The following is a 14,126-nucleotide window of genomic DNA, read 5'->3' on the forward strand; positions in this document are numbered from 1 at the left end:
TTTTTTTTTTTTTTTTGGGGGGTCAAAGGATCTAAGTAGTGAAAGTGGTGAGTCCGATGGTAGTGTCGACATATCGAAATGAGAGTGAAAAGTCGAGATCGGATGCATTTTAGCGAACAACATGCGTCATTGCGGTAGACTTTGTTGTCGGGATAGTAACTTAACATACACGGTCGATATGGCTTGGCGTGGCTATAGTAAGCGAAAATAAGCGAGACACTGCGGGGCGAAGATTACAGTGCGAAAATGCCTCTTCGCAAGTCGAAAAATACTTTCGTGGAAAAGCTCAACTTGGTGACACGTCGCCAACATTGTAAACAACCACCGTAGCACTTGATCATATGCAAACGAGGCGCTCGAGTGAGCTAACAAGAGCATTCTAGTAGAATATGAGCGGGAAATTTCGTCAAATTGAATTTGACCATTTTGTATAAAGTTCTTCGATCTAGAGCCATTGTGTATAATTCGCGATTTACCACGTAGGACAGAACGAAAAGGATGGAATCGAGCAAAGCTAACAAGTTGCGGGACGAAACTGCACATGGGAACAAAATCCGGGGGCGAGATGTTGGATTTCACCCGAAAGAGCAGCCATGTGAAATCGCGCTTTGAAAATGAAAGGCGATTTGAATTCTGACGTGGGCCTAAAGATCTAAGCAGCCAATTAGGCCCATTAATTGCTTTTAGACTTGTAGTGGGCCGAAATAGCATCATCAATGAACTTCATATTTGGGCCTACAAGACCCAAAAACCATTTTTCAATGCACATTTTGACCCCCACAATAATAATAATAACAATAATAATCTAATCTCATCCAGGCCTAGCCCATACTAGGGATTACCTTCCTGACACGGCCAACAGACTATACTACGCTGTGATCCTGACCTTTTTCCACTATTAAGATAAGGTGATTTTTGACCAAAGAAAGGATAAGGTGATAATCTCTTTTGGGGACTATAGTCAGCTCGTTCTCATCAATGGCATTGACATTAAGCAGCTCCGGTATAAGATATCTTCGGATCGCCAACTGGGGCCGTGCATGGACGGAGGAGGCGACGGACGGAGATGAGATTCGCCCATCGAAGAAACGGGGATGAATTTCTTTGGCAGAAGCTTCAGCACCCTTCTACGAATCTGTCCGGTAGAAGGTTCGCCGGCCGTCGGACGGAATGATCCTCGAGAGGCCCGGCGGCAATAAAGCTTAAACTAAACGAGTCCGAGTCAATAGAATTAGGCTAATCAGAAAAGGTAGGGGTTCTAATTGAAAGTCCTTGTCATCGTAATGAAGCCGGAATGGGGCTAATAAGACCCGCCGGTCCATGAGCGAATGGATTTCAATTCGAAGGCACTACTCATTACTCTTAATTGACAATTTGATCCGCCAATCAAGGCTACAAAAACTGACGAAGAGTCCCGCACGATTGATGCTTCTCCGAGGTCTTGAATTGAACGGGATGTTTGAATTCCGTGAGGCATACGATACGACTCGACCTCATCATCTGGGAATGCTTTCGTTTTGCGGAGTTCATCTTATCTTTCTGCCGGCAGCCATAAGACTGCTCCACCGTAGTTAAGATCTTGACCAGCTTTCATTTTTCCTCTGGGGTTCCTAGATAATTTTTTTCGAACCTTAAATGGATCCGTTCATGTCGGATGTCTACGGTTGATATCCAATCCACATTTAAAGTTATTGTAATCTGGTACACTCTACTTGTTCACCTGTATCGATTTGGGGTATGGTCAGTCCATCGGGAAGATCACCCTCCCAATCCAAACCTTACCCCGAAATAATCGGGGCTTTACCGAAGCCGAAGAAATGAAATGACTTGACTAAGACTAAGACGAAAAGGTTTCACCTATTTGCTCTCACCTTTTAATTGTTTTTTTCCTAATCATTTCTCCAATCTTTTCCATTGACGTAAATCAAATCAATCAAACTATATAAGTCTGAATTTGTTTTCATTTCCGCCATTATTTCGCATGTGGGATGGACAAACGGAGCATATGCTAAAATTAAGGTAGAAATATAGATTCTTCACAAATAATTGAACTCGAATCGGCTGTAACATCGGTAGTTTGTTCTAACGAGTTACTTGAAAATTGTAAGTAACCTGTATGATTCTCCTGAAATATCACGTGCATATGTATTGATAAGAAGTATCGTCACGTGACACTCAGAAGAAGATTGAACTGAGTTTTCGCCGTCGGCGTGACAAGCGGCGTAAAAAGAGAGTTATCGGTGCGCAGCGTGGTCAAGCCTCCGCATATTTACACAACATGTCAACATGGAATGATTTGAGGGAGACCGTCACTAGCTACTCTTGCCGGTCGAGTAAGTTGAATAGTCAGAATTCAGATCCTCAACTCTCCTTCTCTCTCTCTCTCTTCTCTCTTCTCTCTTCCTATAAATGCCCACCAGCACAAACCTCCAACTCCAAGTCTCCAACCACAAACAACCTACCTTAGCACGACACACAATTTAGCAGAAAATGAGGTTCGGATCGTTATTACCATTACTCCTCCTGGTCTCGGCGCTCAGAGCCGCCGCTCAGCAGTGCGGGAGCCAAGCCGGCGGAGCCAAGTGCGCCGGAGGGCTGTGCTGCAGCAAGTTCGGCTACTGCGGCAGCACTCCTGCCTACTGCGCCGACGGCTGCCAGAGCCAATGCACCCCTAGCGGCGGTGGATCGCCGCCTTCCACGCCGACGCCGACTCCCTCCGGGGGCGGTGGGGACATCGGCGGCTTGATCAGTCAGGACCTGTTCAACGAGATGCTGAAGCACCGGAACGACGGGAATTGCCCCGGCAAAGGGTTCTACACCTACGACGCCTTCATCACGGCCGCCAAGTCGTTCGGTGGGTTCGGGACGACAGGCGACACAGACACGAGGAAGCGTGAGATCGCGGCATTTTTGGCTCAGACATCGCACGAAACCACAGGTGGATGGGCAACTGCACCGGACGGTCCATATGCATGGGGATATTGCTTCTTGAAAGAGCAAGGCAATCCTGGAGACTATTGCGTTGCCAACCAACAATGGCCTTGTGCTCCTGGCAAGAAATACTATGGACGTGGTCCTATCCAAATCTCTTAGTAAGTTAATCAAATCTACCTTCTTTTTCATTCAGTGTAGTAGTGTCTAATTTCATCGTCACAGTATTTACCGAGACCGAGTCTGCCTATGATTTTCGCTTGTTGTTTTTAACTATATACGCGCAAATCTGGTCGGTAAAGGTTCGGATTTTTAAGAAAGCTCGGTTTTTTTCTCGGATTTTGATGTGACTTGGCTGATTACGATTTTCCCAGCAACTACAACTATGGCCCGGCGGGAAAAGCCATCAACTACGACCTCCTGAGCAACCCGGACGCAGTCGCGACCGACCCTGTCATCTCGTTCAAGACGGCCCTCTGGTTCTGGATGACGCCGCAGTCGCCGAAGCCCTCATGCCATGCCGTCATCACAGGCCAGTGGCAGCCGTCCGCCGCGGACAATGCAGCGGGGCGGGTCCCCGGGTACGGGGTCATCACCAACATCATCAACGGCGGGATCGAGTGCGGGAAGGGATCGAACCCGCAGGTGGTGGACCGGATCGGGTTCTACAAGAGGTACTGCGACTTGCTGAAAGTCGGATATGGCAACAACCTGGACTGCTACAACCAAAGGCCATTTGCCTAGCTTTTTTACTAGATCCAAGTCATTGCTCACGTGTTGCTGATCAGTAATAAGCCGAGATGTACTTGTCCGGCGCATTAAGCTGCGACTGCTAAGGTTTTTATCCACACAAGAAGGTCTAAATAAAGGATATCGACCATCCTATTATCTCAATGAAGCTTGCAGAAGTTGTGCAACTAGATTTACATTCTGTGTACCCCGAAACTTACCAGGAAACTAGACAGACATAAGGCTTTAAAGTCGAATTTCACCTAGTGAGGACATAATGTAAAATGTGATGTTGCCGAATTAGTTTAGGCCATACCGTCTAATAAACAGCAAACGCTATTGCGTCGGCAAGCATGCTTTAGTGGACCGACAATCCACCTTTACATAGCATTCTCATGAAATCCTAGTAATACGAACTTCACATCGTATGGGAGGGGTTGTCACGTAAAAGGCTACTTCTTATCACGAGGATTCTCCTTTTCCTTTTTCTGAGTGAGTACTCGATTAAATTGAAGCCAATCAATGGATACTAATATCCGGAACTGACTTCTTGGTCTGTCCATGCGAAGGAAGTTGCAAAACAGGGTCTGTCCAGAACAATGTAGGCCGACCCTGAAGCCAATCCTGCGGAGGACCAAAAGTTGAGAGCAAATACTCCGTATCGATATTTCTGGCTGATAGAGGCCGCCAGGATTTCAAGTACAGCGCAAATGGCAATTAGCAGCTACACAGAATCTCCACATGAACCAGTCAACAACGATTCCGTGGCGATCACATTCTTGAGTAGCTCAACCAAATTGGTCAGGAAAACTTTTTCATCCCTTCTTTGAGAAGCAACAAACTGATATCCCTCCCACCTTCTCGACAATGACAGCAAGAGATAAGAGTGAAACAAAGATCTGCCTTGCATGCTCCAGTTATCTAACACTGGCTACAAAAAGGTTCAGGCTTCTTCAGCTCATATATTGTCAGGCAGCACAGATAATTAGCGCAGCACAAAATAGGTACAAGAAACTCCTGCTGCCTAAATTTCACCAATTGAAATAAGGCGATCGCATACATGGTACATAGAGGGGATCACAAATAGGGTACAGGATTCTGGTTTCAACATTTATCCAAGGAGAATACCAAAGGAATTTAGGGCAAGCCAAAAAATTGCTCATTTTAACATTCGGTTTGGATGAAATATACAACAGTCAACCAACACCGACATTCATGAAGATAAGTTTGGAAGTAAGCTTCAAAATCTGGGTACGATTGATAAATAAATCTTGATCTCGACAGGAAAAACTCAATAAACAAATGAAACTGCCGTTTCTGTGCTGTCACATCTCATGATAAATAAAACTAATGGCAGTATGCCTCCAAGCCAAACTCATTAGACACCTCAAGGGAAAAAAATTAAGAAAACAGTGAAGATCTCTACTTTCAGCAGCAGCACCGACAGGTAAAAACATCCAAACAAGTAAATGGTCTTGACTTCTCTTCCAGTTCCTGTGCTGTGGGCAGCCGTTCTAGATCATATATGCTGCTTCTGGCACAACAAAAGTAGTACAAATTTCGGCAAGCACCTTTGCTGAAAGGATACACTCTTTCGGGAATACCCCTGCAGATTGCATGAGAATTGCATAAAGAAGCTGGTATATTGGTGGCCAAATAAGAATTGGCAAGAACATTGGCATGAAGAAAATCTCCTCTACTGTCTAGCTAAGCTAGGTTCAATAGTAGTATTCGGTATTTTGGCCTTGCGTGTTCAACCAAGCCCATTCTCATTGGTATGTTTTGCGTCTTATCAATCAGAAGTTGGTCTTGCTGAAGACCAATAATAAATGTCGGATTGAACACTCTTAGTGAAGGTGCATCATGCCCATGAAGCAGGCATGAACTACCATTTCAGTTACAGATTATCTTAGGAATGACCATGCGTTAAAGAACACAGCTGCATCAGCAGCAGCATGCGCAGTAAAAGTTGTCCTCCCAAACAAACCACGGAAAATCCTCTCTCGTGTCCAAATAGTTGTTCTAGTGCTTCTGATTCTTCAGTAAACGGTGAAATGTACATACATTGCAGATAACAGATACAACGGCAAAACATTTTAGTGCACCAACCTAAGATACGGTATGCGTCTGCGCCTTACAAGCTCATAGGTGGTCTGATTTGTCAGAACAATGTAGCTGCAGAGAAAATGATATAAGAGTGGCAATCTCTAATCAATGCTTTACCAAATAAAAGAGCATAAAGATTAAGATCAAAACCTTTTACAATCACATAACCCAGCCAGTCATATCAAAATGAATTTAAAGCAATCACTTTGTGACAATTTTCTTACAGTCCACCTATATTCACCAATTTCTCAAATAATCCAAGGGCCCTTCGTGTTCTTTTGTAGAGTTAATAGAGTTCAGGGAAGCAGGTGTTCAATCCCACTGCTGTTGGGAAATGCGATCTCATATGGGAGATAGATGTAGCAGCTGACACCACAGAGAGCTCTAAAATTCCAATTAAAACGGAGAAATAGCCAAACAGACTGAGAAGTGTCAAATGACACTCCAAAATCTGGACACATGCTGAAAGAAGGTTAACTGAAATATTGAATGTGGTCAAAGTTAAGACCCAATAAGCACACACAGAAGGCAGCCAATGACCCAAACAACCAAGTAGAGCAGTGATATTCGGAATGTAGCATGTACCACCTCATATGATTGAATGAATTATGGGAAATGTATAAGATCGCATTAGAGAAAATTCTGGCCACATTGAGATAAATGACGTGTCATACCTATGGAAGAGCAACAGTAGGAACAAGAAAATCAAGGAAATTGATAGAAAAATCAACAGCAATATCATGACTGCATCCTTCCACCTGACAATAACATCAAAATTAGAAATTCGCTGAGCTCCTAATAGAAAAGGATGAAATTAAAATCGAAATTGCATTATAAGAAGCCTTTTGATTTCTTTAAACAAACTAACCATATCTTCTTTTTGAAGAAAGCAATATCCAATGGCATCACAATATATTTCCACCAAGCTAATATCTATTGCAACTTCCTTGACAGAATGAAGGATCTGATATAACTTACCAAGCCCTTGCTATGTCAGCTGTCAAGTACGCAATGTACAAGATCTCAGTCCAAAGGCCTAATGCAGTCTCTTCACAGATATACCACCTGATATAAGAAATTTTAACAGCATAGTAGAAGTGCCATTAATTAACAGGCAATTATATCAAGAAATACTGCTACATGCAAATGCAGGGGGATGCATGGTCAACCTAATAGATTGGATCTCTTGATAGCATAAGTATGAGGGACAAATTAGACAAAAAGTGGCAATACATAGAAAAGTAACTAGCATAGCCATTCTCATTACCCAATAAACATTTTGGAAACCATTTATTCATAATTAAAATATCTTTTGGGACGTTAAAGTTTGCTGGAGACATGTCCTCAAACCCAGTATCTGCTCTTTTCTTAGTTCATACTTTATGTGATTTATAAAGAGACAAATTCGGGGCAACAGGAAAAAACATTCAGACATAGAACTGGAAACAAAAGTTTTGAAATGCATTTTTCCATGATTTAACACACAGAATACTTAACCACATAGCTAGAAGAGACTCTCAGTCATATAAACATAATGGCAAACAATTACTCTATCTAGGATTATACATTCAAAAATTGCACAATCCAAAACATGTGATCTCTGAGTTCAAAGAGGCGAATCCATATTTACTAGTATCTAAAGAACGTAAGTTCCGAATGACCATTCAAATCTATACGGGTTTGCTATGTTAAAGTACCTATCTCAAAAAGCAGGAACACATACACTGCGCGTCACACATAAGGTCGAGGGAATTTCAACTTACCAAAATCGGTTATGATTTCCCTGCCCAATGCAGGTTCCTAGCCAGACACAATGGTGATCAAACTGAAGAACACACCTATCGCAATCATGACAATGCTTTGCTCGTGGTGGCTGCAAAAACATTAATTGACAACAACACAACGGAGCTAGTATTACTTCATCGACCAATAATGTACTCCACCAATTAGTTTCCTCCAAAAAAAAAAAAAGTAATCTGCATCAGTGCAGGATCCCCCCACCCAAAAGGAGAAAAAAAATAAAAGAATAAGAAAACCAAAATGAGAAGGTTTTAGGTAGAGATTTAGGCTTTCAACCAGAAATCATATAGAACAACAATTTAGTTACATCAAGTACAAAATGCAAGAAGTGCACAATCATAAGTCATACGCCACAGTTAAACCCAAATGATAGTAGCCACACAAACACGCCCTAAATGAAGTTTTTGAGATTCTAAAGGAACATAATCAGTGAACATCTGAAGTTAGGATGTTCAGGACTTTCCCATAAGATGGTTCTTGTCTTATAGAAGTATATGGAAAAGCAAAGTTGAAAAGAAAGCTTTCTCCAAGTTTATCGGGCAAAAGCATTGTTATTCTCGTTCCACCTAGTATCCTAGGGTTCAACATAAACCATGACACATTCAATTAGAAATTCAGGGGATCAGCAAAAAAGGTGAACCAAAGATTTACCATTCATCTGCAAAATACCTCATCCAACAAATTATGGCATTACTAGGTTGACTAGCGTGCGGCACGACAACATACAAGTACAGCTGTTCATATATGCTATTACATTAAAGCAGACATGGTATGCACGTGATGCTCATAGATAGTGGAAGTTCAATGAACTCGATGTATGCTGACATAAAGCATTCAGAGCACAGAAAAGCCCTTTAGTTTCATTAACATACTCAACATTCTTTAAATCTCATGCACCAAAAAGATAAGCTTTTGACAAATCACTAACCTGCTCAACATTACAGTAGGAACAAGTAAAAGTTCTGCAAGACAAAGAAACGACGAGTTAAGCCTGTTCTTGCCAAGGAAATTACCAGCATTGAAGCTCATGGCTTTTCTGCACATACACCCATGAAATGCAACACATCACCGAAAACATCATTTGATAACTCTCTCCACTAACGTGGCAAGAAAATTTTCCCTTGTTATCTTCTAAAGCAACTTTCGTCAAGCATCTCATGACTGGACAGACAGGAAACATCAATTACTTTACATCCAACTGTAGTAACTCAAGCAACCAATGAAAGAATAGAGTCCACTTATATCTGACATCAAGTTAAACAAAAATGAAACTTGCTATGACTTGGAGGGAATAGGGATAATAAGCGCCAACTACAACTCAATCATTTCTTCTATTAATCATTAATGGCCCAACTACAGTGGATATACAGAGTCAGAAACGTCAATGCTAATACATTATGAATGTGGACAAATCCCAGAGACGAAAAAAGTAAAAACTAAGAGACTATCGCATGCATACAATAACTGAAATAACCAATAGGTAAAAGAAAAACTGCCAATTTGAAAGAGAGAAACAAGGATCTTGTGAATGATTACACTTTTATTGGAAGAATCAAAGAAGCTGCAATTGATGATACCCTACCTTATAGACGTTCCGGGGGGATACAAGCCCATCACCATCTTTGACCAAGATGTGGAATTACTTCCCAACAAATTTCTCCCTGACTGATTACCATCCAATGAAACTACAAAGCCCCCATTTTTGCTAGAAGCAGTTTGTCTTTGCTTAAACATTTACATGGAAGTATAAAGGAAAATATATTAGACATGAAGTCCCAAACGTGATCATCAAGGAAAAAAACAATGGATTCATACTCACTTTGAAGCGATTCGTGAACATGGAATTTGTGTCATTGACAGCTCTCATCACATCAAGGACATATCTAGAAGAATACAAATTTTGAAAGAATCAAGCATATCTATCAGAAGAAAACTGGATAGTCACCATTTGTTCAAAATGGCCAATTTAAGTCGCTACTGAGTGCATTTATTCATTACCCAGGAGAAGAACAAGCCGTCACGAAGTACTGAATCAAAGTTGCCACAAAGAGAAGTAGATATAAAGCAATATACCTGGATAACAAGAGAATCAGAGAAGGTGAAAAGCGAAGGTCACAAAAGTACTAAAAAAAGCTTCCAAGAGCCATATGAAATCAACTAACCCCACTATGAAAGATGATAAGGTAACTGAAATCCATGCTTTATATAGCCCATCACAGTGAAGCACATACTGACTCTCAAGAAAAGATGATTTCCTTTAAATTCCATTTTTCACCAAATAGTTGCTAAACGCTAGTCATAAGCTTCAGTGTCCTCTATCAGTTGTCGCATGGATGCTAAAGATGCAATCTAGTCTGCTACCATACTCAAAAGGGTTTACGCCTAAGTTGCATTTGAAGAAGGCACTATATAGACAATGGCAAAAAAAGTCGTCACTTGAAAATCCAAAGAACCAGCCGATGCAGGGGGAAGAACCTCGAAAATTGTAACTGTGACCAAATTACCCCAATACGTTCTACTACTTCCACCACTACGCTGTACGAACAAAGCTAGTTTCGAGCTAACCCAAGAGCAACGTTGACGTACCAGGGCTCCTTCTGTGCTTTCTCTATCAAATCCCTATCAAATAGAAAGAGAACGCCCGCGCAAACAAGATGCAACCCCACTAGCGCCACTTTCAACAACAACGACGACCTCCGAACTGAAATATATTCGTCTTGCAAGAGTCAGTTTCAGTAAGAAGGATGATACTAGGAGTAAAAACGAGAAAGCGCACCACCACCGAGAATAAACGGATTCATATCCCAGCGGTTTCGCAAGAAATCAGAGTAACTACTTCCCACATACGTTGTATTCAAGCTCGCCAAAGCAAATGCAAGTATTGCGAGAGCATTTCCTTCATTGAGAGAGAGAGAGAGAGAGAGAGAGCAAATACCGGGATCGGCGAGGCAGGGGAACCAGCGATAGCATCGCTCGCACGCTCGGTTGCATACGCCTCGGAGGGGACAGCACAAATCGACCATCGTAATCGACAGGAATCCTCGGATTTCATCCAGAAGCCGGGGCTTGCCCGATGCGATCGAGCTCGTCGATTGAATTCTCCTGGAAAGCACACTTCTCTCCGGAACTATCAGAAGAAAATGGCCGCATAAGAGCTAGCGAAGAACATAGCTCCCCCTAAAGAACCCCCCGACTCGAGAACGCAGAGAGATCCAGAGAAGTTGGTCTGGCCGACAGTGGAAGATGGGCGCAATCTTCGCAGGGAGAAAGGAGGACCCTTTTCTTTATTTTTTTTTTGGCCTTTCTCTCTTTTTGAATATGTTTATATATTTTCAGTACAAATGTTTAGATACCCCTTTTTGCGGATGTTTCTTTCTTCTTCTTCTTCTTCTTCTTCTTTTATCTTTTTCAGGCTCCGACTTCATGGTTTTTAAATTTACCCGCGCACAAAAATGAAAATTGCTTGTGCTGATCTGACTCTTTTTTGTTAAAAATAACGCGCATTTTACTCGAATTGAATGACCCAAAGATCTTTCGTTCCGTCACACGGACCAGAAGTGCGTGTTAGCAAGCATTCGGTAGGGAAGACGAGGAAGGACCCAATTGCAATGACTGGAAAGTAGAAGCAGGACAAGTGGCAACGAACTCCCGCTTCATACCGGCCCGTCCAAGCATTGGTCTGACAGCATCTAACCACCTTTAGCGAAGCTTCCACCCGTCAGACTCGAAAGTCAACCCGCTCAACCGACGAATCCCGACCAAACCCACCATCCCTCCAGTCCATGTCACCCGAAAAATCAAAGCAAAACAGGAAAAAGAACGGTGGAGTTCATTGGAAAATATGTATCTAAGATGATCGCTACCAAAAAAAAAAAAAAAAGGTATGCCCTTTTCTTTCATTTCTTTTGTAACTTAATTGTTGCAGCTTGAATCACCAGTAGTCACCGCACGAGCATTTGCCGTCCTCGAACCGATGGAACCGGTTATTGTCCCTCACGATGATCACTCTCCCCGTGCACTTCGACATGAGCTTGATTGCCGAGTGGCAATCGCCGCACACTCTCAAGTTTTTCATGACCCTTATCGGCCTCTCCGGAGGGAATGTGATCAGACAAAAGGCAATGGCGAGCCTCTCGCTGTGGTATCGGATCGTCCGATTCTTCTCTTCTCGATCCACCTCTTGCAACACGAAGCTCGTGTCCGCGACATAACCAGCCCTCTCCATTTCCTCCCCCAACTCGTCCAGTTTCTGATAGATCTCGTTAGCTTTCGCGTGAGATAGGTCCCCAGAAGTGAATGTGTGGACTCTGTTGCCTTCCTCAACCCAGCTTAAACCCGTTTCCTTCTTCACCCCTCGGTCTCTAAGCATTTTTCTAGCTTTGGCTGCTTCTTCATATCTTCCAGCAGCAGCATAAGCATTGGACAACAACACTTGCAGGCCTGAGCTCACGGAGCCAAGTTCCGAGACCCTATCAGCAGCCACGGCTGCAAGTTCGGTTTTATTATGAATACGGCAACCAGTCAAGAAAGCACCCCACACGGATTGCGTAGGTTGAATAGGCATCTTGTTGACTAGAGATAGAGCATCGTCCAATTTTCCAGCTCGGCCAAGCAAATCCACCATTGAACTATAATGTTGATCCCCCGGTTCGATACCATACTTCTTCATCAGCTCAAAATAGTATTCACCTTCTCCAACAAGACCCGCATGACTGCAAGCATAGAGGATGCTCAGAAAAGTAATGAAATTTGGCTTCATCCCACAATTCTCCATCTGTTTAAACAGCTGGAATGTCTTCTCCGTGTGCGCATGTTGAGCGCAGGCAATCATCATTGCATTCCACATGCCAAGGTTCTTCACGGGGATCTCGCCGAAAACTTGATAAGCTCCTTCAATGACTCCACATTTAGAATATAATGAGATTAGAGAACTGCCAACAAAGCTCGAAGAATCAAAGTTGGTCTTGAAACATAGGCCATGAATCTGCTTCCCCAATTCAAGCAGTGTAGAATTACTGCAAACACGAAGAACACTAGAGAAAGTAAAATCATTAACGTCCAAATCCCCCAGCAGCGCTTGCTTAAACAAAACCAACGCTTCTTCATCCTCTCCCATTTGAGCATACCCATAAATCATCCCGCTCCAAGACACCACATTCCGCTCGGGCATTTTATCGAACATCTGCCGCGCATCCCTCGCTTCACCACACTTGGCGTACATATCAACCAGCGAGCTCCCCACAAACACGTCGACATCAAACCCGGTCTTAACCGCCAAAGAATGCACGGACCTCCCGACGTCACACCGACCCAGAATCGCACAAGCCTTGGTGGCACTCGGGAATATGTGATCATCAGGCAAAACGCTGCTACTAACCATTCGACGAAAGTACTCAATGGCCTGCCACGGGAACTCGTTCTGGGCAAATGCCGAAATGATCGAGCTCCAAGTCGTGGCCGATTTCCTCGGAGTCTCATCGAAAGCTTGGCGGGAACAGAAGGGTAGCTGAGACTTGGAGTAGAAGTTGATGAGGTGGTGCGACACGAGAGGGATGGTCTGGATGCCTGATTTGACGATATGGGCGTGGAGTTGGAGGCCCTTCGGGAGCGATCTCGAGCGGGTTATGGAGAGGAGGAGGTTGCAGACGTTTCTGTAGTTGAGCTCGAAGGGTTGATGATGGTCGAAGAGACTGTGCGAGGGCTTTGGTACAGAGGGTAGAGAAGGGCTCGAATGCAGGGTCGGTTCTTGGTGAGGAGTTGCGAGGAGTGGATGAAGCATTTAGGTTTCGAGCGACAGATTGGCGACGTTAAACCGACCAGTCCATTCGCTATTATGATCCTGCTACTGATACTTGCAGTCTCGTATTTATTAAGAAAATACAGCTGCTGCGTCCCTTGATTTCACCCCCGCCACTCGGACTCCGCTTCTGTATCAAGCTGTTCAACAACATTTTTCTTCGTTGGAAAAACTGAAAGTTCAGAGAAGCAAGGTACTCTTGGCTCAACTTAATTCCGCTAATGTCACTCATTGCAATAGGGAAGAGAGCTCACTCGCAGACTGGGTCGCTAAAGTCCGCCGTCGAAAGCCTCTTCCTCCTAATAGGATTACTGGCCTGGCCCTCAGGGGCGAGCAGTTCATGATCGTGTCGATTCTCCTCAAGAATCAAAAATCGGACTGGTGATCCTAGTTCTCAATTTTCGAAACCGGGGATGGACTGACGGGCTCGAGATCCGGTCGGGTCCCTGGGCAGTCCAATTGAATCGATAAAATGTCCAATAATCGAGGAAAAAGAACACCAAATGAAGCAACAAGCCCAATTTCCATATAATCTCATTTCATTTGACCTCACGATATGGCAATTTGTGAATAATTAAATCACAATGTGAGTAGAGAAATCATAGGAGTAACAATTGAATAAAGAGAAAGGACAAGGTAAGGACAAAACAAAATCCAAAAATTAAAATAAATAAATAAAAGCAATCGATTCGATCCGATCCTGTACCCCTGGAACCAGGATCCGGACCGCCCAACCATCGATTTCAATTTTAAGGGAGATCGG

The 14,126-nt window shown here is 43.3% G+C and overlaps 3 protein-coding genes across 5 annotated transcripts; 1 reads left to right on the plus strand and 2 right to left on the minus strand.

Moving 5' to 3' along the window:
• Positions 1-2,429: 2,429 nt before the first annotated feature.
• LOC115744666 (endochitinase-like) lies at positions 2,430-3,825 on the plus strand. Its single transcript, XM_030679960.2, has 2 exons — positions 2,430-3,092; positions 3,306-3,825. The coding sequence occupies exons 1-2, from the start codon at positions 2,491-2,493 to the stop codon at positions 3,673-3,675; spliced, it is 972 nt and encodes a 323-aa protein (XP_030535820.1). The 5' UTR covers positions 2,430-2,490; the 3' UTR covers positions 3,676-3,825.
• Positions 3,826-4,939: 1,114 nt separating this feature from the next.
• Positions 4,940-10,869, minus strand: LOC115744665 (protein S-acyltransferase 10-like). The gene is made up of 11 exons (XM_030679958.2): positions 10,502-10,869; positions 10,153-10,267; positions 9,565-9,639; positions 9,386-9,449; positions 9,149-9,291; positions 8,495-8,528; positions 7,530-7,639; positions 6,745-6,831; positions 6,441-6,524; positions 5,770-5,835; positions 4,940-5,266 (listed from the first exon to the last, which is right to left on the minus strand). Exons 1-11 carry the CDS (start codon positions 10,587-10,589, stop codon positions 5,089-5,091), a joined length of 1,044 nt encoding a protein of 347 aa, XP_030535818.1. The 5' UTR covers positions 10,590-10,869; the 3' UTR covers positions 4,940-5,088.
• Positions 10,870-11,124: 255 nt separating this feature from the next.
• On the minus strand, positions 11,125-13,666 carry LOC115744650 (putative pentatricopeptide repeat-containing protein At5g52630). 3 transcript variants are annotated; one of them, XM_030679931.2, is made up of 2 exons: positions 11,469-13,666; positions 11,125-11,389 (listed from the first exon to the last, which is right to left on the minus strand). In XM_030679931.2, the coding sequence occupies exon 1, from the start codon at positions 13,343-13,345 to the stop codon at positions 11,498-11,500; it is 1,848 nt and encodes a 615-aa protein (XP_030535791.1). In that variant the 5' UTR covers positions 13,346-13,666; the 3' UTR covers positions 11,125-11,389; positions 11,469-11,497. The 3 variants fall into 3 exon arrangements, with proteins under 3 accessions (XP_030535791.1, XP_030535788.1, XP_030535790.1); XM_030679928.2 differs by having other exon boundaries at positions 11,125-11,394; XM_030679930.2 differs by having other exon boundaries at positions 11,125-11,385; positions 11,465-13,666.
• Positions 13,667-14,126: the final 460 nt, after the last annotated feature.

The sequence above is a fragment of the Rhodamnia argentea genome, chromosome 8 (genome assembly GCF_020921035.1).
Source record: "Rhodamnia argentea isolate NSW1041297 chromosome 8, ASM2092103v1, whole genome shotgun sequence".
Lineage (NCBI taxonomy): Eukaryota > Viridiplantae > Streptophyta > Magnoliopsida > Myrtales > Myrtaceae > Rhodamnia > Rhodamnia argentea.